This window comes from Diadema antillarum, unplaced genomic scaffold, assembly GCF_040938485.1.
Source record: "Diadema antillarum isolate AM-2024a unplaced genomic scaffold, OU_Dant_1.0 seq00000013_RagTag, whole genome shotgun sequence".
Classification (NCBI taxonomy): Eukaryota; Metazoa; Echinodermata; class Echinoidea; order Diadematoida; family Diadematidae; genus Diadema; species Diadema antillarum.
The window spans coordinates 153,435-177,151 of record NW_027271133.1 but is presented as its reverse complement, the minus strand read 5'-3'; the positions used below and the strand labels follow the sequence as shown (position 1 = coordinate 177,151).

General features: G+C 39.5%; 1 protein-coding gene across 3 annotated transcripts in view; it reads right to left on the bottom strand.

Moving 5' to 3' along the window:
- The window catches only part of LOC139725047 (uncharacterized), a 508,769-nt gene that overhangs the window by 365,252 nt on the left and 119,800 nt on the right, over window positions 1–23,717 (bottom strand). For all 3 annotated transcript variants that reach the window (XM_071636133.1, XM_071636134.1, XM_071636135.1), the window contains exon 6: window positions 4,409–4,479. In XM_071636133.1, coding sequence (XP_071492234.1) covers window positions 4,409–4,479 — 71 coding nt within the window. The remainder of the gene's footprint in view (window positions 1–4,408; window positions 4,480–23,717) is intronic.

Genomic DNA, 23,717 nt, shown 5'->3' with positions numbered 1-23,717 from the left:
TGTTTGAATTAAAAACACACACATAGCCCGCACCACGTTTTCAAAAGTGTATGTGTATGTGTGTGTGTGTGGGGGGGGGGGGGCACTTCTGGGGAACAAGCAAGCAAAAAACAAAACAAAACAACAACAACAAAACAAGAGAGCCAGGGGTCTTGCGCTCACCTGAGTATCGCAGGTTCACCTTCCATGCATTCTGGCAGACTCTTGCGTGAGAACATTGGAAACTTGTGGTGGGGGTAGCTTTGAGAGCTGGGGACATGGTGTCTGCATGCATATTCCATCACACTGGTAAAAATACCTGCAAAGTACACTGTACTTTATAGAATGTTGGATTATGCAGTTTTGAAGAAAAAAAGACTTAAAGCCCTATCACTTCTGATTCTAGAGAACAACATTATTGAATATTCCTTATTTTGGAGGTTTGGACCCCCTCCAGTCCCCCAAGGGAGCATGGTGCCCTGTTGAAAAATTGAGATCTTAACCCCCTGGCATGATACCTGTCAAGTTTGGTGAATATTCATCGAGGGGTTTTCAATGATGATGAACATGTACAATTTTGTACAATTTACATCACCATTTGGACCCATCCCACCACAATCCCTTGGGTCCCAAGGAGTGGGGGGGGGGGGGCACTCCTGATTCTGCCATGAACAAACTTGAAACAACAGTCATCAATATACTGACTCATTGTATTTATAACTTAGCCCAATCACTTCTTGTTCTAGAGAAAATCTTTAAAGAATCCTTACTGGGGGCAGGTGGGGCATGGTGCCCATTTGATGGGAATGAGATTCTATCCCCCTAGGAATGCTAAGTGCCAAGTTTGGTGAAATTCATCATGGCATTTTCAAGAAAAAGATGAAGATGAAAGATGGGGCATGGTGCCCATTTGATGGATTTGGGATTATATCCCCCTAGGGATACTACCTGCCAAGTTTGGCGAAAATTCATCATGGAGTTTTCAAGAAAAAGATGAAAATCTACAATCTAGGCCTCAATTTGGGCCCCTTGGGACCCCCAGGTGGGGCATGGTGCCCATTTGATGGGAATGAGATTCTATCCCCCTAGGAATGCTAAGTGCCAAGTTTGGTGAAATTCATCATGGTATTTTCAAGAAAAAGATGAAAATGTACAATTTGGGCCCCATTAGGACCGCTCCCCACCCCCCTCCCCTGGGTCTCAAGGGGGGGGGGGGGGGTACTCCTGATGCCGCAATGAACAAACATGAAACTACAGTCATCAATATACTAACTCATAGTGTTAACTTAGCTCTATCACTTCTGGTTCTAGAAATTGAAGAAGATTTTTACAGATTTTTATATCTCTGGGGGCCTCCCAGGTGCGTATGGTGCCCACTTGAACAAATTGAGATCCTATCCCCTAGGGATTCTACCTGCCAAGTTTGGTGATAATCAATCAAGGGGTTTCTCATGAAAAAGATAAAAATGTAAAAAGTTTACGCACAACGGACGATGGACAAAGAGCCATCGCAATAGCTCGCTTGAGCCTTCAGCTCAGGTGAGCTAAAAATGGGGGGGGGGGGGGGGCCTTCAGCGTGCAAACAACAAAGGCCTCACCAAGCTCACAGGTTTCATTCTATTTTTCCTCTAGTGCCACTTCTGAGATTAAAAAAAAGTGTGCGTGTGGGGGGGGGGGGGGGGGGGCTCTTGGCCCCCCTGTTCCACTGGCCCTGACACACATACACAACGAGAGGATACTCTGCTTCGGAGTTCTCAGCTCTACAGTACACACTGCAAAGATATTAATCACGAGAGCTGGAGAGGGTATATCAGCATACAGTGAACACAATTTGGTTTTGTTGAAACTGCATCCCAGTTGGACCTGCTTCTTCCAAAATTGACAAGCAAGAAGGTATTGTCATGAATAAGACTGTCACATAAAAGACAAACAAACAAAGAACTGGAAAGACAAATAAAGAATTTAATTATCAACTCTCTAAAACTTGCCTTTTTCTACAAACATTCATGACATTCATGTATGGATTATATAATAATTGTGAACTTACCCACTCTCTTATTCAAGATCAACATATTTTACATCTCACATCTAAAGCAAAAATTAATCAGAAAGATATAAGTCTAGAAGAATTATACATTCATCAGATCAAGGGCACATAAAATTGGATGATAACTCTTTCACAATTTGGCTTCAATGAGACTGTCCCAGTTCAACCTGTTTTCTTTTCTTTTTTTCAAATTGACAAATTAGAAGAAATTGTCTTGAATGATACTATCATGTATTAAAACAAATGAAAAATCGTAGGGACAAAAGTAAAATATCTCCCTCTCAGCTCATTTGTCATAGATAGGGTTGCTGTCGACAGTCTGTTATTGTCAGAATTGAATTCTTCACTTTCACTGGCGTGAAGTGATTCCTTCCTGGACTTTCAAAGTGTCTCTCAGATCTGGCACTTGGTTGGACCTTACCATTACAAGTTGACCTTCCTGTCTGAGAGATGGTGGGATGAAATGTAGTTGCGGATGTGACGTTTATAATCTCTTCTTTGGACTGTATGTTCTGCAGCCTACGCATTGATATGATATGACTTTTCCCACTCAGTAAAATGGATTTGGAAAAAAGAAGAGAAATGTGACAGAGAGTGCTGCAAAGAAGAAAGAATTCTGAAGCTCATACCTGCAAATGGAATTACCATAATTCAGTGCAGTAAACGCAGTCTTATGAGACAAACCAACTCATCTGACCTGATGACTAGAAAATCTTATACTTGAATTTCAAAGATAGTAAATAAGTTGTACAACAGATTTGATTAAACTGCTTTTCTTTTATTCCCACGCCCAATTATCATATTAGGGTACAGAGTATGACAATGGAAACAAAGTTCAGACATAAAAACCAGTTGTTATAATTGCAACAAACGCAATATTGGACAATGAGAGACTTATGAAAATAAGCCAACTGAAAAAAAAAAAATTGTTCATTGTGCACCAACTGCCTGAAAATAAAATCATTCTTTCATTACATAATTTTCATACCTTTGTGCAGCACAAAATTTCTTGATTATATAGATTGTATTAAAGTTGAAATCAGCAGCTTTAAGAACTTAAATGAATGAAATTTTTGTAAGGAAGCATTGCTCGGGTACATTACTTGGTACGAAAGAAATACCAGTCATATTTGCTGCCCTCTCTAACAAGTTCCTGCTCCCAATGTTTGACACTTAACGTTATGAGGCTCTCTTTCTTCCTCTTGCCTGAATGCCTGTCTCAATACCATTAGCTTGAGTGGCATATGCAGCATTTCCGCTGGAAGATGTGTGGCCAATCCTTCAAGGATCACCCTGGCACTTGAGATCAAATGATACATTTTGCTTTGGCTGTCCTATCTCTGACCTGTGATCAAAATGTATAACTAAAATGTTACTATTTCATCATCAAATTTCATGCTCAAATCTCTGTACTTGTTCACACAGCATATCTCAGAAAAGATATTAAATCAAATTCAATTAATGTAGTAAACAGTAAAAGTTGCAACACTTTCCTGTCTAACTGCTTGTTTGAGACAAAATCTTTTCCAATAGCATATGCACTTTCTTGAACCATTGAAACATCTTAAAAAGGAGCAGAAATAACAACTCGGGCATTGAGAATTAGGGGTTTCTGGGACGAACACTGAACTAGGGCTTTCTACAGCTCAGTCGGTAGAGCACCGGGCTAGCAATCCGGAGGTCTCAGGTTCAAATCCCGATGGAATCCCATTTTCTTTGCTCATTTTTCCACTAATAATTCATATTCATTTCTGGTCAGTTTTCCTCTGTTTACGTTTGTTACATACTCAAAAAGCCGCATCACTTTGGTGATCCCTCGCATATATCCCCAAGTTGAATCATCCTTCAGGTTTATGCCAGGTCTAAGGGTGTGCGTGTGTGTCCCACACAAACACACTGCTATAGCTTCTGACCATCCGAGCATTGAGAATTACGGGTTTCTGAGACGAACACTGAACTAGGGCTTTCTATAACTTAGTCGGTAGAGCACCGGGCTAGCAATCCGGAGGTCTCGGGTTCGAATCCCGATGAAATCCCATTTTCTTTGCTCATTTTTCCACTAATAATTTATATTCATTTCTGGTCAGTTTTCCTCTGTTAACGTTTGATAATAGATTTGGGTGGATTTGTGGAGCGAAAAGTGCTCGGAGAGGGAGAGTTTCTCCTTCCACTGAGGGCACCATGGTGGCTTGACCCAAGACTAATTCGGGTTTAATTTAAACCCGAAATAGAGTTGGGTTTAACTAAACCTCGCGAGCAGAATGCAAAGTTAAACTTCAGGTCTAGCCTAACCATAGGAGAATCTAAAATGGGTTTAAACCTTGGTTTACAATAGAATACTGGCCTAGGTGAGTAAAAAAGAAAAGGCATTGTGATACTAACCTCATCTGCAATGTCCACAGAAGCACCACACTGTAGCAATAAAATGGTCCCTTCTATGTGGCCACTGCAAGCTGTGGGATCAGAAAAAGTCAACAGAAAGAGCAAAGTTTAGAATTACAGATGCAAGAGGGACTTTGTCGACAGGATTCCATGAGGGCTGAGAATCACACTCCTTTAATGGTGCTAAAGTGTTTGGAAGATCTAAATTTCTAAAGAAACTATACTAAACAATGAACAAAGCATATTTTCACAAACATACACACACAAGACCACATACAAGGGCACTGCTAGGAAAGGATTTTGGCTTTCCCATAAGGTATAGCCTACTATATAATCTTGAGAGGATTTCTTACCAAAATGTATTTATATATTAGGTGATCTGAGAGGATACTCTGATCACCTAATAAATAAATACATTTTGGTAAGAAATCATCTCAGGATTATATAGTATCCTCTCAGATCACCTTCTGTATCTGTATTGATTCTTTCTTTAATCTTTATTCTTTATTTCTTTCTCTTCAAATGTTGTGCAGGGGTTAACTCGAAAAGTCCTTAGACTTTTGATTTCAAACTTATACCACATGTATATTGTATCATGCCCTAAGGACAACAAATCTCTAGAGTGTATCATTGTGATCAGTCTCCCATGACGTCAGTATGACGTCATTTCCTCAAATCTCGTTCTCATTCGATCATATCTCATTAATGGAATGGAATTTCTCGATGAAATTCATATCTCATATAGCTCAAGTCCAGCTCTATCTATTCATATTCTCAAAATTCATCTCTAAATTTAAAACGTACACGTTCGCGGATGTTGAAATTCTAACATGCTCCAAGTGAGTTAAAAATTGTTTTGCACACGTTTCAGGTCATTTGGAGTATTTGGTAAAAAATAGACGGACGCGGACGCCGGTACAAAGCTCGTATGCAAGAGAAATTTCACGTTTGTTCACATGGATTGGATATCTAAGACATCAAAGACTAATTCGACAAAGTTTCAAGTTAATCCGACTCAATATGATGCCAGATAGGCACGTTAAAGTTGAAATTCCGCGTGTGCGTCAATGGCATTATATAGTGCAAATATGCCAAAAAACTGCCAATTTTAAATCTGAATAGACTCGTCAGGATGGACAATAACCCTCCATTTTCTTTACATATTTGGAAAGCTGGTGAGTTGTAGATATCATTTCATGGGTGGCCGATGCTGGAAAAATTATTAAAAGGTATCAAATTCCTCTATAAAATATAAAAACTACATTTTCAAAATGACATCACCAAATTTGAAGTTCACTCGAGTGTATCTCACTTATCCTTGGTCGATTTTCACCCAAATTTCAGTTATAGCTTTTTGAATCCCCTTTTAGGCAGGTGACCTCAAATTTCAGATTGGATTACATCATCACCCTAAAAAAAAATATATGAAAGTAACCATGTCAAATTTGACCAGTTTAAGTGTTATCTCTATGGGAGTACATTTTTTCTGGAAATAAAAATTTACATGGATGTTTTTATCTTGCACTAGCTCAATTGTCCCATTTTGGCTGTGCAAATGAGGTTCAAAGGTCAAATATTCTTTATTTTGTATCTTGCTTACTAAATGCTCAAGCGGGGCAACCTTACATACATATATATATATGTGTGTTCATCTTGGAACTTTCCATATGTTGGACTTCGAATTTTGTAATTACAAGAAGAAAGAGTCTCAAATACGCCATGGATCCAACGAGAAGTTTTTTTTATTACAAAATTTTCAGCCTGCCTCAGGCCTTCGTCAGTGTAGTGTATACTAAGACAATGTCTTAGTATACACTACACTGACAAAGGCCTGAGGCAGGCTGAAAATTTTGTAACAAACAAAAACTTCTCGTTGGATCCATGGCGTATTTGAGACTCTTTCTTCTTATATATATATATATACATGGACCATGTTACCTGGATCATTTCACAAAAAACAACAACTTTTGACTTAGGCGAGACGGACCTTTAGTCACTGGCAATCCAGAATGCGTCCGGCATGCACGCATTCTCTTCTTCATTCCCGGACGCACGCATTCTACATGCATTGAGAATGCCCTATTGTTAATCCCCTCAGTCTTGTGAATAGAGGCATTCCGTCGTATTCCGAGAATGGGGATTATAGAATCCTCTATTCAAGGCATCCGGAATGCGTCCGAGAATGCAGACAGCTTATTGAAACCATACTTTTACGTTGCAGCTTCTTTCATGTGTGCCTCTATTGTCTTTGAGTTTTATATTATACCAGTGAGGTGTTGTCTCACCTCCCTGATTATACGTACCACTACGTTGTGCACTCCAACACATACGCTGAATGAATGAAGCGAGCGTTTCTTTAGTACACTCCGGCCACCAGCATGATTTGCGCTAGCGCTCTTTCCCTGCTTTTTTTGCAACGCATGCAGTTAGGCAAGGCTCCACACTAACTTTTATTTTTGGTGTCCTGATCGAACATTATTTTAGCATCGTACAAACTTGTAGATTATTAGAATATTACCGTTATTCATTTCCAAATGTAAAAGCTAACATCCTACATCTATTTTATTATCATACTTAGCCGAATGTTACTGTTTTTCATTTTTGAACGTCAAGGCAGACGTCGGACAAACGCAGTTGAATGTTACTGTTATTCATGTCGAAATGTAATAGCAAATATCCGACATTTATTTTAGCATCGTATGGAGCAGAATGTTTCTGCTATTCACTTCCAAACGTAAAAGCAATCATCTGACATTTATTTTGGCATCTTCAGGTGCTGAATGTTATTACTACAGTGTATTTACTTTCGAAAGTAAACGCAACATCCAACATTTATTTTATCATTGTACGTAATTGAATATTTTAATTGTTATTCATTTCTGAACGTCAGAGAGATCATTCAATTTTCGACATTTTAGCATCTTCCGGAGCTGAATGTTACAGCTATTTACTTTTGAAAGTGAAATCAAACATTAGATATTTATTTTATCATCGTACGAAATTGAATTCTTATTCATTTCTGAACGTCAAAGGGATTATTCGACATTTATTTTACCATCTTCCAGAGCTGAATGTTATGGCTATTTACTTTCGAAAGAGCAAACATCCGGCATTCATTTTATCATCGTACGTAGTTGGATACTATTGTTATCCATTTCCCAACGCCAAAGCAAACACTCGACATCTATTTTAGCATCTTCCGGAGCTGAATGTTACTCCCATTTATTTTCCAACATAAAAGCAAACACCAGACATTTATTCTATCATCGTACGGAGTTGAATGTTATTGTTATTCATTTCTGAATGTCAAAGCAAACATCAAACATTAATTTTACCATCGAACGCAGCTAAATGTTACTGTTATTCATTTCGAAACTTAAAAGCAAACATCGGACAATTATTTTAGCATTGAATGGAGCAGAATATTACTGCTATTCACTTCCGAACGTAAAAGCAAACATCCGACATTTAATCATCGTACGGAGTTGAATATTATTTATTTCCGAACGTCAAAGGGAGCATTCGACCTTTACTTTTAGCATCTTCCGGAGCTGAATGTTATTTACTTTCGAGCGTAAAAGCAAACATCCGGCAGGGTGCGACATACGCGCTTCCCCGATTGCCCGGGGCAAGTGAAAATCAAAGTCAGGCAAACGTTTAGGAACAAAGGTAAAAATGCTTGCCCGAATCGGGCAAGCAAACATTTCGAAGCCACCTTTTTCCCCATATTTTCCCTCTAACGAACCCATGAAATCACGCATACGCAAGCCTAAAACTAACGACTGTCTAGATCTAGCGATGTCACGATTCAACTAACCACAAAATTACTGTCGAACACTTACTTAATGCATCACCAACGTTTATATAGAAGAAAGTCCATATTATATTCCAATACACAACGTGTGTCTCGCCGAATAATGTGTGATGACAAAGCCAGTATTTTGGCAGTAAAAGTAGCGGCAACAGAAGAAACTGACTGTCGTTTTCTGCTCGCGGTAAGCTACTAGCAGGTAAGTCGAGTGGTGACTTGCTAGATGCGTGATCTACATCGTATATGTGTAAAGCACAGTCACCCAGAAAAAAGAAAATTCCCACGATATGTCAAGGTGCCAGACTGGAGTGAGGAGGGGGTGGAGAGGGAGGGAGACCAATCAACAGAAGAAACCGCGCGTATAACTGGCGGATTCTTGGAGGTCACGAACAGTCTGGGGTCTTGGGATGAACAGGGAGAGAATGCTTAATTAAAAATAGCTCAAGTCGAAGACCCAGTACAAACGTAATGATTCTTCATTTCTTTTAAAATCACTCTCTTGTGATTTTGAGGAGCTTAATGTTGGTGTTAGAACGTCATATTTTCATTAGATTGTAACTACTGTACGTATAATACCAGCACAATACTAACATATACCTATTGTTTTCATAATCTGTAAAACACAAATTTGACTGCCAGTGACAATAACAAAAAGACTTGTATTTGTTTTGTGCAGGGATTTTTTTTTGTCCTTATCCTGACTAACACTTCCGAGTTCATATGAAATTTCGATGTTTCACTGCAGCTTCAACGGCCTGAAATTAATTACTGAAAGATTGTCTAAATGCATTTGAAATGTCAAATTTAGAGAATGCAAATCTATGTGGATGATCACCGGATGTGGGCGATGATCGTCTTCATTGATCTGTACCCTCTAAATTTGACATTTCAAATGAATATAGTAGGCAATGTTTTAGTAAATTCTGAAGCATTGTGAATCATGAAATTTTTGGCAACCATCCATTTGAACTTCAGGCATGAAAAGCTCCTACGATTCAGCAAAAATAAGTCAACAAATCAGAGATAAAGTTCCTTCGAATTGAGAAGTAGCAGGCAGATTTGCTGGGCGTGAGACCACAAGAAGCTTCAGCTTTACTTTGAGTCACAATCGTGTGTTGTCGGGAAGTTTTCACAAACTCCAGGATCACCCCTCCCCCTGCCAACTCCAACATGTTGCTCCCAAACGTGCATGGTGAAAGCATGGCGTCTCGATGTCACCGTCAGGTACTCGAGGCTGCTTTGTTTTTGTCTTGGAATATTGATTCATTTCTTGTCATGACATAAGAGTAGTAATCTTTCTGCATGACTATGTAAAAAAATTGTGATTCTTAACTCGTCTTTTTGATGTTTTTCTTTCAGTCCAAAAGGAAGACAAAAATCATATCATGACGTTTGCAGTTGTTCAAAAGGTCTGCTATTGATAACTCACAGACTACTCTGGTAATCACCCATGCCTGTTCTTAGGCCCTCCACCCATCCTGCAATTTACACGCGCGCGCAAATTCGTCGTTTTGCCAGCTAGCTGTCGGAATGTGCTTTGAAGCCTGACCTGGCTGGCATGAATGGGTATCGAGTTTCAATCAACATCTACTGTTGTTTTATTCTTGTTCAATCAACATCTACTGTTGTTTTATTCGTTTCACCTGACAGAAACACAGAAATCAGGAAGGTGTAGGGAAGAGGTTTTTGTTGTGTGTTGCAATGTGTGTGTGTGTGTGTGTTTTCTCGTGTTTTTTTTTTTCTTCTTTTTTTTTCCAATGGGATCAAGGCCAAGGTGGGGGAAAGAACAGAGTGAAATGAGTACAAGTACACAGTGAAAGGAGTCAGGTAGAGGGGAGGTGGAATAACCAATTACCAGAAGCATTTCAAATATTTAAGTACCATTATGTGAAAAAAAAATAAGGAGTGCTACACGTATTTTAGTCAGAGCTGCCAACCTTTAGAAGCACATATTAGTACTCAGCAGCTCCAAAATTCGTATTTTTCCACCAGAATTCGTATTTTTTCAATCTCCCTCTTTTTGCTATTTTGAATTAAACTCGTTGACTTACAGGGCCTACAGGCTCTAAACATACTAGTAACGTTATGACACATGCCGAAGCATCCAGCTGGTCACCAGCACGATAAAGATTCTGAACTACGCAATGCTCAGCGTTGATTGATTGCTTTCTCGCAATGAATGTGTACAAGATCAAATTCGTACCTCCAAAAACTTGCTGGGCTGATTATGGAAGCTTCCACTATCTAGCAGGGGACGGGGAATGCTTGATCTTCTCAAGAGAGCTTCTGTGTGAGCGGATGCAAAACTCTTTTCTGTGTTTCCAATCATTGTTTACTATTAAAACATAATCATGCATATTTTTCAGGATTTTTTCATTTTATTGGATTTTAAACATTAGTATTTTCCGAAGTATTCCAATTCCTTTTCCCCTGACTGTAATCGGAAAGTCTGCGATAACGATGAATGCAAAATGCCGCGCTGTGTGTGGAAGCGCCAATGTGGTGCAAACACGTGGCTTCACTTTCAAGTTTAAAGGAATGCGCCATGTGCTCCTGCCTATAAGAGGTTACTGCAAGTTCGATGGATCGAATGCGCCATAGCTGAGCTGAGCTGAATGGCTTGTTTACGGTAAACATGCAGTTTATGTTCGATATGAAGAAATCATTACGTCTTTCATGAGGGAAGAACACACAAAACAAACAAACAAACAAAATACACCCACGAACGAATGTTGATAGCCAAAACTTTGAAAAGTAATACTAGTAAGCAGTTTTGATGAGCGTGAACTGAAATTAGTTGTCATTACACGTTGTATTTTGCTGTCTAACCAGGTGATGACTGCATCTCATTGGACCTACTCGTAGTGAATTTGTCTGGGCATACGAGACCTTTCATGTATTTCTGTGATTGCATTTTTAATTGACTGAATAATCAATCATATTTGTATTGTTCAGGGAACATTAGATATTTGATTAAGTACACTATAATCGACAGTTCGATGTTTCCTACTATGCGCCAAAAGAAAGGCTATAGACATAGAATCATGATATCTTGCAATGATTCCTTTAATTCAACTAATGAGCTGGTTCTTCGATCGATATTTCCAGGATGATTACACGCCGTTTATTCCAGTGCGCGCATTCTTTCGTCTGGCACGCACCTGGGTGTGGCACCTGCTTTTGTGGAAATTTCCACAAGGGAGAGGGGTGGGGTGTCAAGATTCTTCGAGCCGAAGAGACAGCATACACAATCTCTTCGCTTTTATTTATTGTCATTCGTGTTTTCCCCTTATTCTTTGCTGAAATTGAACATTTAGATTTAACTTTACGAAAGTTGCTATAGCACATGGTTCTTTTTGTTCAATCGTTGTGAGGTGTGACGGTGTATGTAATTTTTTTTTATCATTCTTGAGAGGGGAAAGAAGAGTAAGGGGGAAAGGGAAATAAAACAAACGTCACGTACGCTAAGCATTCACAGGAAGCCGTCTTTTTACACAGGTCACCAGCATAGTTATCATCATCACCATCAGACATCACTCGAGATAATTTTTGGCTTTGTTTATCAACATTAAGAAACACGCATAGTCCCTCGAGATAAACACCTAGGAAAATAAACAACAAATACAAAGTATCAACACCTCCCAACAACACAAATATTTAGAAAAGACAACAAACAGCACATCGAAGCGGCTGGGATCAAACTCCGTCGCTTCGATTCGAAAAAGGATTGCAGCGAAGCGGAGAAATCGCCGTTACGAAAATAACAGTGCACAGAATTACGTTTAAATACTTCAAAGTATAAAGGGAACGGATAAAGTTAAGTGATATTTCCTAAAATGGAAGAAATCGTACCAAACGAGGTATGAGAAACGACAGAAATAAAACGAAGTTTAGCAGTAAGCTTATAGGCCCTAGCAAAAGTTTGCAGCACCGAAAGCTACGCGAAAATAAATACACATTGGAAACTCGGTATTGCGACGAGATCCTTGGGATCAAGTCAATAAACGATACAAAACAAACGAAATTAATTCATTTTGACTGGAAAATAGTTTGTGATAAGTATTCTGCTATATGAGATCTCCTTTAATAGGCCTAGATCTAGACAGTATAAACTATATCAAGTTTCCACAATCCGTCACAGGAAAGAAAGTTCGAGCGCTTTTCACCTATACAGTGCACATGGACAGAAACTCTTGAAATACTTGCAATGACATTGCCAATAGCACACAACACTCTATTAAAAAGGCATTTCGTATTTGGGAGCAAGGGAAAAGCAGATGAAGAAAAAGAGAAAAAGAAGCAGACATTGGGCAATGGAACGCTCACTATACCCTGCCTCAAATAATGAAGGGTACGAGTATGCAGCTACTCAGGCCAAGGAGGTATGATATCTCCTTGACAACACGTTGTATGCTACACACACTAAATGAAAAAAAAAAGAATGTATATAACCAATAGAAAACGTAATGCCGTAAACTTGACAAAAAAACGGAATAATTACCGAAAAATCGCAATGGTTGACATCTCTGCCAAAAACGCACGTCGGGCCACCCAAATTTCAGACATGAAGATTTTGGTGGCCCGATCGGGTCCCCCAAAAAAGTCGGATATTTGCCTTACCTTTAGGAAATTAACAGCGGTAACAATCGGCTCCGTATACGAAGATGCTAAAATAAATGTCAGATGTTTGCTTTCAATTTTGGAAATAAATAAAGGTAATCATACCGGGAAAAATAACGGTAATCATAACGGTTACGGAAATCATACGGAGTCGAATATATTCGACCCCGTATATGTCACGATGTTTGCTTATACTGTTGGAAATGAATAACGGTAAGATTCAGCGCTAAAATTAATGTCAGATATTTGATTTTGCGTTCGGGAATGAATAAGGATAACATTCGGCTCCGGAAGATGCTCTTATGAATTTCGAATGTCTGCTTTGGCGTTCGGAAATGAATAATAATATTCAACTCCGTACGATGATAACATAAATGCCGGATGTTTCCTTCTAAGTTCGTAAGTAAATAGCAATAACATTCAGCTCCGGAAGATGCTAAAATGAATGTCAAGATGTTTGCTTTCTACTGTTGTAAATGAATAACGGTAAGATTCAGCTCCGTATGGCGCTAAAATTTATGTCAGATATTTGATTTTGCTTTCGGGAATGAATAAGGGTAACATTCAGCTCCGGAAGATGCTAGTCAAATGATTCCATTGACGTTCGGAAATGAATAACAATAACATTCAATTCCGTATTAAGATGATAAAATAAAAGTCTGATGTTTGCTTTTATGTTCGAAATAGCAATAACATTCAGCTCCGGAAGATGCGAAAATGAATGTCGAATGTTTGCTTTGGTGTACGGAAATCAATAACAATAATATTCAACTCCGTACGGTGGTAAAATAAATGCCGGATGTTTGCTTTTGCGTTCGAAAGTAAATTGCAATAACATTCAGCTCCGGAATATGCTAAAATAAATGTCGAATGATCCCTTTTCGTTCGGAAATGAAAGACGATAATATTCAACTCCGTAAGATTATAGAATGAATGTATGATGTTCGTTTTTAATGTTCGGAAGTAAATAACAATAACATTCAGCTCCGGAAGATGCTAGAATAAAGTAAAATGTTGAATGATCCCTTTGACGTTCGGAAATGAATGACTATTCAACTCCGTATGAGATCATACAATATATGTCCGATGTTTGGTTTAATGTACGAAAGTAAATAGCAATAACATTTAGCTCCGGAAGATGCTAAAATGAATGTCGAATGTTCGCTTTGGTGTACGGAAATGAATAACAATAATATTCAACTCCGTGAGGTGGTAAAATAAATGCCGGATGTTTGCTTTTGCGTTCGAAAGTAAATTGCAATAACATTCAGCTCCGGAAGATGCTAAAATAAATGTTGAATGATCCCTTTTACGTTTGGAAATGAAAGACAGTAATATTCAACTCCGTAAGATTATAGAATAAATGTCTGATGTTCGTTATTGATGTTCGGAAGTAAATAACAATTACATTCCGCTCCGGAAGATGCTAAGATAATGTCGAATGATCCCCTTGATGTTCGGAAATGAATAACAATAACATTCAACTCCGTACGTTGGTGAAATGAATGCCGGCTGTTTGCTTTTGCGTTTGAGAATAAATTGAATAGCAATAACATTCAGCTCCGGAAAATGCTAGAATAAATGTCGAATGATCCCTTTGATGTTCGGAAATGAATGACTATTCAACTCCGTATAAGATGATAAAATAAATGTCTGATGTTCGTTATTGATGTTCGAAAGTAAATAACAATAACATTCAGCTCCTGAAGATGCTAAAATAAATGTCGAATGATCCCTTTGACGTTCGGAAATGAATAGCAATAATATTCAACTCCGTTCGATGATAATAATGTTTGCTTTTACTTTTGAAAGAATAGCAATAACATTCGGCTCCGGAAAATGCCAAAATGAATGTCAGATGATTGCTTTTACATTTGGAAGAGAATAGCAATAACATTCTGCTCCATACGATGCTAGATTAGATGTTGGATATTTGCTATTACATTTCAAAATGAATAACACTAACATTCAGCTGCACTTGATGGTAAAATAAATGTCTGATGTCTGCCTTGACGTTCAAAAATGAAAAACAGTAACATTCCGCTCCGTACGATGCTAAGATAATTGTCAGATGATCCATTTCACTTTCGGAAGTGGACAGCAGTAACATTTGGCTCCGTATGACAATAAAGTAAATGTTTGATGTTTGCTTTTAAATTTGGAAATGAATGACGGTAATATTCTTCTCCGTACGGTGCTAACATAAATGACAGATTGTTGCTTTTACATTTGGAAATGATTAACGGTATCAATCGGCTCAATTAGATGCTAAAATAGATAGCGGGTGTTTGCTTTCACGTTCGGAAATGAATAAGGATAACATTCAGCTCCGTAAAATGCTAAAATGAATGTCGGTTGTTTGCTTTTACATTTGAAAATGATTAACGGTAACATTCGGCTCCTTAAGGTGCTAAAACACTAGTAAATGTTCCATGATTGCTTTTGCAATAAGAAGTGAATAACGGTTACTTTCGGCTCTTTACAATGCTAGAACAAATGTCGGATGTTTCCAAATGTTTGCAAATGCGGCGCATACTATAGTATTGAATTCAAGCTCACGTTCACGCGACACGGTCTGTTGGCTGCTTTATAGAAAGCTGGATTGCTGGTGAATTAATCCCTTTACCGTCAGGTTTTTGCAGACAACAGAGGGATTAATCCAGGTCACCTGTATTGTTGAAGCATTCTCAGTTTCATTCCGGAATGCCCGGCTTATTTCTAGGCCCTGTTAAGCTGAGCATTCCCAAGCAGCGGCCGGAATGGGTGTAGAATGCGCGCATTCTGGAGTGCATGCCACAAAGATAAAGGGCATTCTGAACGCATTCTGGATTTCCAACGACTAAAGGTCCGGCGCGCCTTAGATGCCATATTGGCTGTGCAAGGAAGTGTCAATGGTCATGACTACTTCGTCCTGTATCTTGGTAATTACATGCCCTATCACTCCCATATTTTGCACATATTTAGCCCATGTCATATGGATCGTTTCATGAAATAACTACCTTCTAATCAGATGCCATCCTGGCTGTCTAAAGCAGGGTAAAGGATCAAACATATCTTGGTAAATACATGGCATATTGCCCCCATATTTTGCGCAGATATAGACCTTGTCAGAAGGATAATTTCATAAGACAACGGCTTTTTCCTCAGACGCCATCTTCAGGGGTGGATCCAGGAATTCTTTAAAGAGGGGGGGGGGCGCAAACAATATTTCTGGTGCTACTTCCGGGTTTCATGTCATTTTTAAAAAAATTTCTTTTGTTGTAACCACAAATAAAGAGGGGGCGCGTGCCCAATGCGCCCCCCTCTGGATCTGCCACTCATCTTGCATGTAAAAATGAGGTTCAAAGATACAAAATGCTCATTTTGTCTCTTTGTTAGCATAACATGCCCTTTCCATTTTAAATCTGTAGGCATGACATGTTTGATTCCCCTTCCTTCAATGAGAATCTCACAAATCATTTATTTCCAAATATATCGGATCATTGCGAATTCTTTCTCCTCAAATGTTGTGCAGAGGTTAAGTCAAAAAGTCCTTCGGCTATTAATTTCATATTTCAGAGATTATGTTCAATTTAATTTAGTTCAATCTATTCGGCACAAGAAATAAGAAGTACATTATGTAAACAATGAAAACAAAAGCAATGTGTATAGTGGCACATGTTTAACAAATCAACGCCAGGACTTCTTTGAAGCAACTAGAGTTTGTTAGTGGGGCCCACGTGTGCCAAATCTCATGTCAAATGCTCAACAAGAGACCCGGGGGTCTTGCACTCACCTGAGTATTGCAAGTTCACCTTCCATGCATTCTTGCAGACTCTTACATGATAAGATTGGAAACTTGGGGTGGGGCAGCTTTGAGAGCTGGGGGCATGGTGTCCATTTGGTGTCCATTTGTGTATTCCATCACACCAGTAAAAATACCTGCCAAGTACACTGTACTTTATAGAAAGTTGGACTATGCAGTTTGGAAAAAAAGTCTTAAAGCTCTATAAACTTTTGATTCTACAAAAGACTTTTATTGAATATTCCTTAATTTAGGAGGTTTGCCCCCCCCCCCCCCCCCATGGGCCCTCAAGGAGAGCATGGTGCTCATTTGAAGACATTGAGATCCTGCACCCTAGGAATGCTACCTGCCAAATTTAGTGAAAATCCATTGTGGAGTTTTCAAGAAGATGATGAAAATGTACAATTTAGGCCCCCATTTGGACCCCCCCCCCCCCCAGGCTCCAAGAGGGAATACCCCTGGATCTACCGTGAACAAACTTGAAACTACACTCATCAATGTACTTCCTCATAGTATTAACTAAGTTCTATCACTTTGGGTTCTAGAGTAGATTTTTAAGTATTCCTTAATTTTGGAGTGTTTGGGCCCCCCTCCCCTGGGGACCCCCATATGGGGCATGGTTCCCATGCCGTCAAGCCCCCGTTTGAGGCGAGACCCCATCGCCAAACGAAGCTGATGGGGTGCTATATCCCCCTAACAATTTGTCGTTTGAGAAGTGGTAGTAGATGTCTTTGCCCACTGCAAAATAGCTTTCTACTCAGGCGTGGCAAACCTGGAGGCCAAGCCAGGGTTTAAGGAGTGGAACAGCTGTCATATTACGTAAGAGCATGATAAGGATATCTGCCTGTGGCAGACCATTCAAAGTGCACTCAATTTTCTCTATTCTTTCTAAAAATTTTAGATTTTATATCCTATTGAGAAATTCTGTAGTCATTCGTTTTGAATTTCGAGCGAAAAATTTTGACTCATAGATAACGAAAATACAGGAATAAGAAGGAGAGCATTGTAGAAGTTTGTCGACACACACAGGCACCATGGAGCTACATAGCCCATGCCAAAACCCAAACAATCTCCTCCTCTCGCGGGTGCCCCCCCCCCCCCCCCCACCCCACTGTGGCGGTGACTGATGCTTAGATTAGGCCAGGGTCAAGAAACAGGTGTTTTATATCTTTGGTTTTTAAGTCCATGATTGCCAAGATATACACTGGCATTGTCTACGCATTGTCTACAGGGGTGTAGCTTCTTCAAACGAGAGATTTGCCTCATGCCATTTGAACAAATTATGATCCTAATGTTAATGCACAACGGATGACGCATGCCCAACAATGCATTTCAGACGCAGCGCATCACAAAAGCTCACTTGAGCCTTCGTGACTCAGGTGAGCTAACAAATCCAGAGAATGTTCAGATTGTCCCTATTCACTATACTTTACTGTATGTCCTACTAGGCATGTCTTCATCAGCCCTAAGTTCAAACTAGCGGGATATTTTGCAGTGTGGGAGAATAGCCCGATATTGCGAATGTGCATCTTCATCAGCTTGAAACAGCCAGCTTGGGGAAATTAGCCCAAAATTTGACGTATTCGTACTGTGCCTCACTTAGATTGTTATTTCGAAAGTGGATTTCCCTGTGCAAATCTGCCGTATCAGCGTATGTACGATACACAACAGTCTGGTACAGACGTGTTTGGGTACAATAGGTATCAGAAGCACAAGCTCAATCGACTCATGTTCGCCGTGTCCATCCCGATCATGTACGCAATACATGTAATGAGCTCTCAGGTCTATTCTCTACCATTCTGTTAGTGTGCAAACTGTATCAACAGTGACAGTTTACAGAACACCATATCCGTGCGTGATAAGTAGACAGGGGCTTCGCCGGGAAGCAAAATGAAGGGAACAGTTTGTAACATCTGTTGCTTATATGCACCAGCCAGTGCTTCCCCGGAATATATGGTGCGGTGGGATCGAGAAATTTTCCGGCTGATGGAGACACACATGAATTCTCGCTATCGCCAATGACGTAAAAAGTACCGGACGTTGATTTAAGCATCATTTACGGTGCATTATGGGATAGTTCGGGAGCCAAGTCACTTCCATTTGTACGCGCGTGATACGCGATCATGCTCTTTACATATACAACTCAGAGCTATACAGCCGGCCGACTGTATTCTTGTGTGTACTTTCTGTTTCCTCGAATTGATTTTTAGCTTTTGTATGATTTGAAATTTCTCCATTCCAGTGAAATTGCTGTAAATATGACTATGGGTCGTTACTGCGAAGCTGCCATGTGTTGGGTCATAGGGCGCTGCCGCCACACCACCCCGTTGTTAGCTCTTTCTATGCTAGATATAAGCTAAATAGAGCATGATAGAGGCACTGTCATCTTAGTACTCTACAGGCATACATTCAAGTGCTGTGTACTGCTTACAGTGTACATTGCATATGATGCTACAGTGCCGACCTCGGGAAATGTCACGCGGGCCCCTGGGGCAAATGCGGGAGCCCTTTAGTACGGGCGTACTAGTTCATATGCAGGCGTTTGGACGCTTACAGACGAAGCAAGTCGCCTGCACTTTCGCGCTCGTCTAAACACCCGCATTTGCCCAAGCGCTCCAGCGTGGAATTAATGATATGAAAATCAAACTCTCCCGTCATCTATCGGTTACATGAAGGAAATTAGCTGAAATCGATGCGCGAAAATCTTTTGAAAATATCAGTAATTTGTTTATGAAGCCACAGAAGGCGTCCGCTGTTGCTGAATATTATTCAAACATCGACATCGTCCGCTAATTATTACGTCGGTGGGCCAGAATATCTTGAATCATCCTTCCACATTGGCTGCGAATCGTTAATTTAATCAACCTTTGACATCGTATTTATTCCGCGAATGAATACTCATTTTAAACAACCTTCAACACCGCTCATTATCGAACATTGTCGCTCATTACCAAGAATATTAACCTGCGACGTCGCCCGCCAATTAGAAATACGGTCTAACTTTGATGTCATCCGCTAATCAGTAAAATAATCAATCTTTGACGACAGACTCTAATCATTAAATGTGACTGTGCACCTCAAAACGAACATAAAGTCGCACACACTGATTTTGCGTGAGGACTGAAAATAAGTGAAATGGGTCAACCTAGCCGAACTTGACTTTTTCATATTTTCTGAAAGAGCCGGTCTTCTTTTACATTATGTTAAAATTTGGTATCATAAAACGGGCAGGAAAGTGTGTTTTTTTAGCAGTTTATCTCGAACATTTTTTTGTAGAATAGTGTGATTATGTGTGTCTTTAGAATCCCTTTTTCATTTCTGAAAAACCTTGTCCACACTCTTCACTTTCAACTCTAATAACTTTTGAAAGGATAGGGCTACTGCTTTGAAAGTTCGCATTAATTATGGACAGAATGTGTTAATGAGGCATGCTTAATTTCAGTTTAATCTAATAATCCCTCCATTGTTGTTACTCTGGTGGTTTGCTTCCTGTTTTTTTGTCCCATTCATCGCACAGCCAGCACGGTTTGGTAAAGATTAAGCGCTTGAATAGACACTGTACTTCAGAGCCTCTTTTTTCAGTTCACACTTTTCCTGAGTTTGTGCTTTCTTTCCAATATTTAGATAGTGGAGGTTAGGAGAGTCCATTTGATTTGAGTTATACATCATTTTAAAGCTTAAAGTCTGCTCTTTCAGAATATGGTCGTAACTAAAAATTCATGTCTGGCGACTTTTTGTTTGTTTTGAGGTGCAGAGTCACAAATCAACCTTCGACATCGACACTTATGATTAATTCAATCAACCTTGGTTATCCTCCGCCAAGCATTGATTTCAATAAACTGTCATACTTTCTCAGCTAATCATTGATATTACAGAACTTTCGACGTCAGCCGCAAATCATTAAATCTCCGACATCAACCGTATATATGATATTTTATTGACATTCGCCGTCGTGCGATACAAGTTGATTTCATAAACCTTCGACACTTTGCCGCTGCTTATTAATTAATTCAATCTCCGACATCGGACGCTTTATACCTATTGATTTACTGAACCGCGACTTCCGTCGCTATTTAATCATTTTAGCAACCTTTGACATTGGTTGCTGTTTATTAAGTTACTCGATCCCCGACATCGGACGCTATACCTTTTGATCTTGAATCAACCTTCGACATCCATTGCTACGGTTACAGTTCCTTATTCCGAAGATTCATTATTTCGAAGGTTCTTTAGTCCGAAGGTTTGTTATTCCGAAGAATTGCTATTCCGGAGGCTCGTTAATCCGAAAATGAAATAAGGTTCCTTATTCCGAAGTTTCGTTAAGGACCCTATTTCATTTCGGATCAACGAACCTTCGGAACAACGCACCCTATTTCATTTTCGGACTCGCGAACCTTCGGAATAACGAACCCTTTTTCACTATCCGATAAACCAGCCTTCGGAATAGCGAGCCCTATTTCATTTTCGGATTAACGAACATTCGGAATAACGCCACAAAATTAATGTTCAGATTAACGAAGCCTTTTTCATTTTCGGATTAACGAACCTCACTATAGGTATAGGGAATCGGTCGCGAATTAATAATTTTAGCAACCTTTGACATCGGCCGTAAATTGTATAATTTTGCTTGACATTTGACGTCGTGCGATATCATGTTGATTGCATAAACCTTCGACACTTCGTTGCTACTCAATTTTATTCGATCTCCGACATTATGGACGCTATACTTATCGGATTTAATTGTCCTCCGACATTGGTCGCTATTTTATCATTTTATCAACCTTCGACATCGGCCGCTGCTTTGCAGTTTTCTCGATCACCGACATCGGACGCTATACTTATTGACCCTATCAACTTTGGACATCAGTCGCTATTTAATAATTTTATCAACCTTACACATCGGTGGCTATTATTCCGACGGTTTGTCATTCTGAAGGCTCTTTAGTACGAAGATTCATTATTCCGAAGGTTCATTGTTCCGTTAATTTCATTTTCGGATGAATGAATCTTGGGAATAACGCACCTTCGGAAAAACGCCACAAATGTTCGGATTAACAAACCTCTATATAGGTATGGGAAATTGTGTGTTTCGGATTAACGACACTTCGGAATTACGAACCTGCGGAATAACGAACAGCACCCATCCGATTATCAACCTTAGACATCGGTCGCTACTGACTGATTTTATCAACCTTCGACGTCGACCGTAACTCACGTATTTGATTGACATTTTCGACGTCGATCGCTGCTCATTAGATTGACAAACCTTCGAAGTGTCGATCGCTACCTATTTATTTACTGGTTCCCCGACATCTGACTTAGTTACTGATTTAATCTACCTTCGACATCGGTCGGTCATTTGTAAGTGGCCATTAATTGTCTCGAGCTTGATATTTCCCAATGGCGTCCACATCCAGAAAAAAAATCTGAGTCTTAAAGGTCTAATGAGGCGTGAAAGTCCTTTGTGAGATGCTTTTAATTGTGTCATTCACAATAGTGTCACCGTCCCTACGATGGAAAAAAGAGGCGCGGATCTTAAGAAGCCACTTGGGTTGAAGTTTAACACTGTCTGTCTATTCTTAAAGTACCTGATTTATAGGGGAAAAAAAAGAAAAAGACAAAGAAAGGGAGAAAACAAAGAAAACGTAGGAGAGAGAGAAGGGTATGGCAAAACCACCAGAGTGGCTTTACGTAATCAACAAAGCTGCGATTAGCTTTACTCGAGTCCCCGAGAAGTGTTACTACACATGCATGTATAATGTGCATCTTGGATACATGTACTGTAGGTACCCTTCTCTCCTTTCATGATAAATTGTTTATACGTATCATATAACTATATCAATGCATGTTTACGTCGCAATTTATCCAATCAGGGTTTCCCCTCTTTAAGGAGTGCTTGCTTTCCAAGAAAAAAAGAGAAGAAGAATGAAATATGAGCAAAACTGAATGCAGTTTACGCAGCGGTATCAAGCTACATCAATAGCACTCAAAAATCTTCGAGTGATCCCGGAGGTCACTCCAAAACGAGTGAAAATGAACATTTTCACTCAAAATTCACTCCAATTTCACTCTAAATTCACTCTTTTTTAGTATGCACCCCTTCAAGTGTGAATATTTTCACTTTCTTTAGAGAGAGAGAAGGCCTACTGTGCATTGGAATACGAATCTCTGCTGTGCAGCGATATTATAATCGCTATAAAAACGTTCAGTTCGATGAGCTAAAAAGGTTCAGTTCGATGAGTAAAACACGTGCTTGCTCTGCCAGCAGTGAGTGCGCCATGTGGTTCCAACTCATCATGTGTGCCCAGCGTGTTTTCATGTTATGGTCAATGCATGACGTGTGAATGCTTCGACTTGACGCCTGTGAGATTGACAGGTGCCGTTTATGAGAATAAAAACTGTCAGTAGTGACTATCAATCCCAAAATCAGTTGTTATAATAATCAGACTAATTACTTATCAGAGTTATATGTAGTACATGTATTTCGAATTACATAGCTCACAGCCCCTTTATCATCACACTTTTGATACGGCGGACGGAAGGCCGTTAAATTTCATTGCTCCCATGATTCAATACAATCATAGCTTTTAAAAGGTCCAATTAAACAAATTGAATATGAAATCACGGTTACAGCTCGTTATTCCGAAGGTTGGTTAGTAAGGTTCTTTAGTCTGAAGGTTTGTTAATCCAAAAATGAAATAAGGTTCATTACTCCGAAGGTTCGTTAATTCAAAAATGAAATAAGGTTCATTACTCTGAAGGTTCGTTGATCCGAAAATGAAACAAAGCTCGACTTATTCCGAAGGTTCGTAACGGACCCTATATCATTCCGGATCAACGAACCTTCGGAATAATGAACCCTATTTCATTTTCGGATTAACGTCGCACCTTTGGAATAACGAACCCTATTTCATTTTTGGATAAACGAGCCTTCAGAATAGCGAACCCTATTTCATTTTCGGATTAACGAACCTTCGGAATAACGCCGCAAATGTTCATATTAATGAACCCTTTCTCATTTTCGGATTAACGAACCTCTAGGTGTAGGGAATATGTGTGTTTCGGATTAACGAACCTTCGGAATAATGAACGAA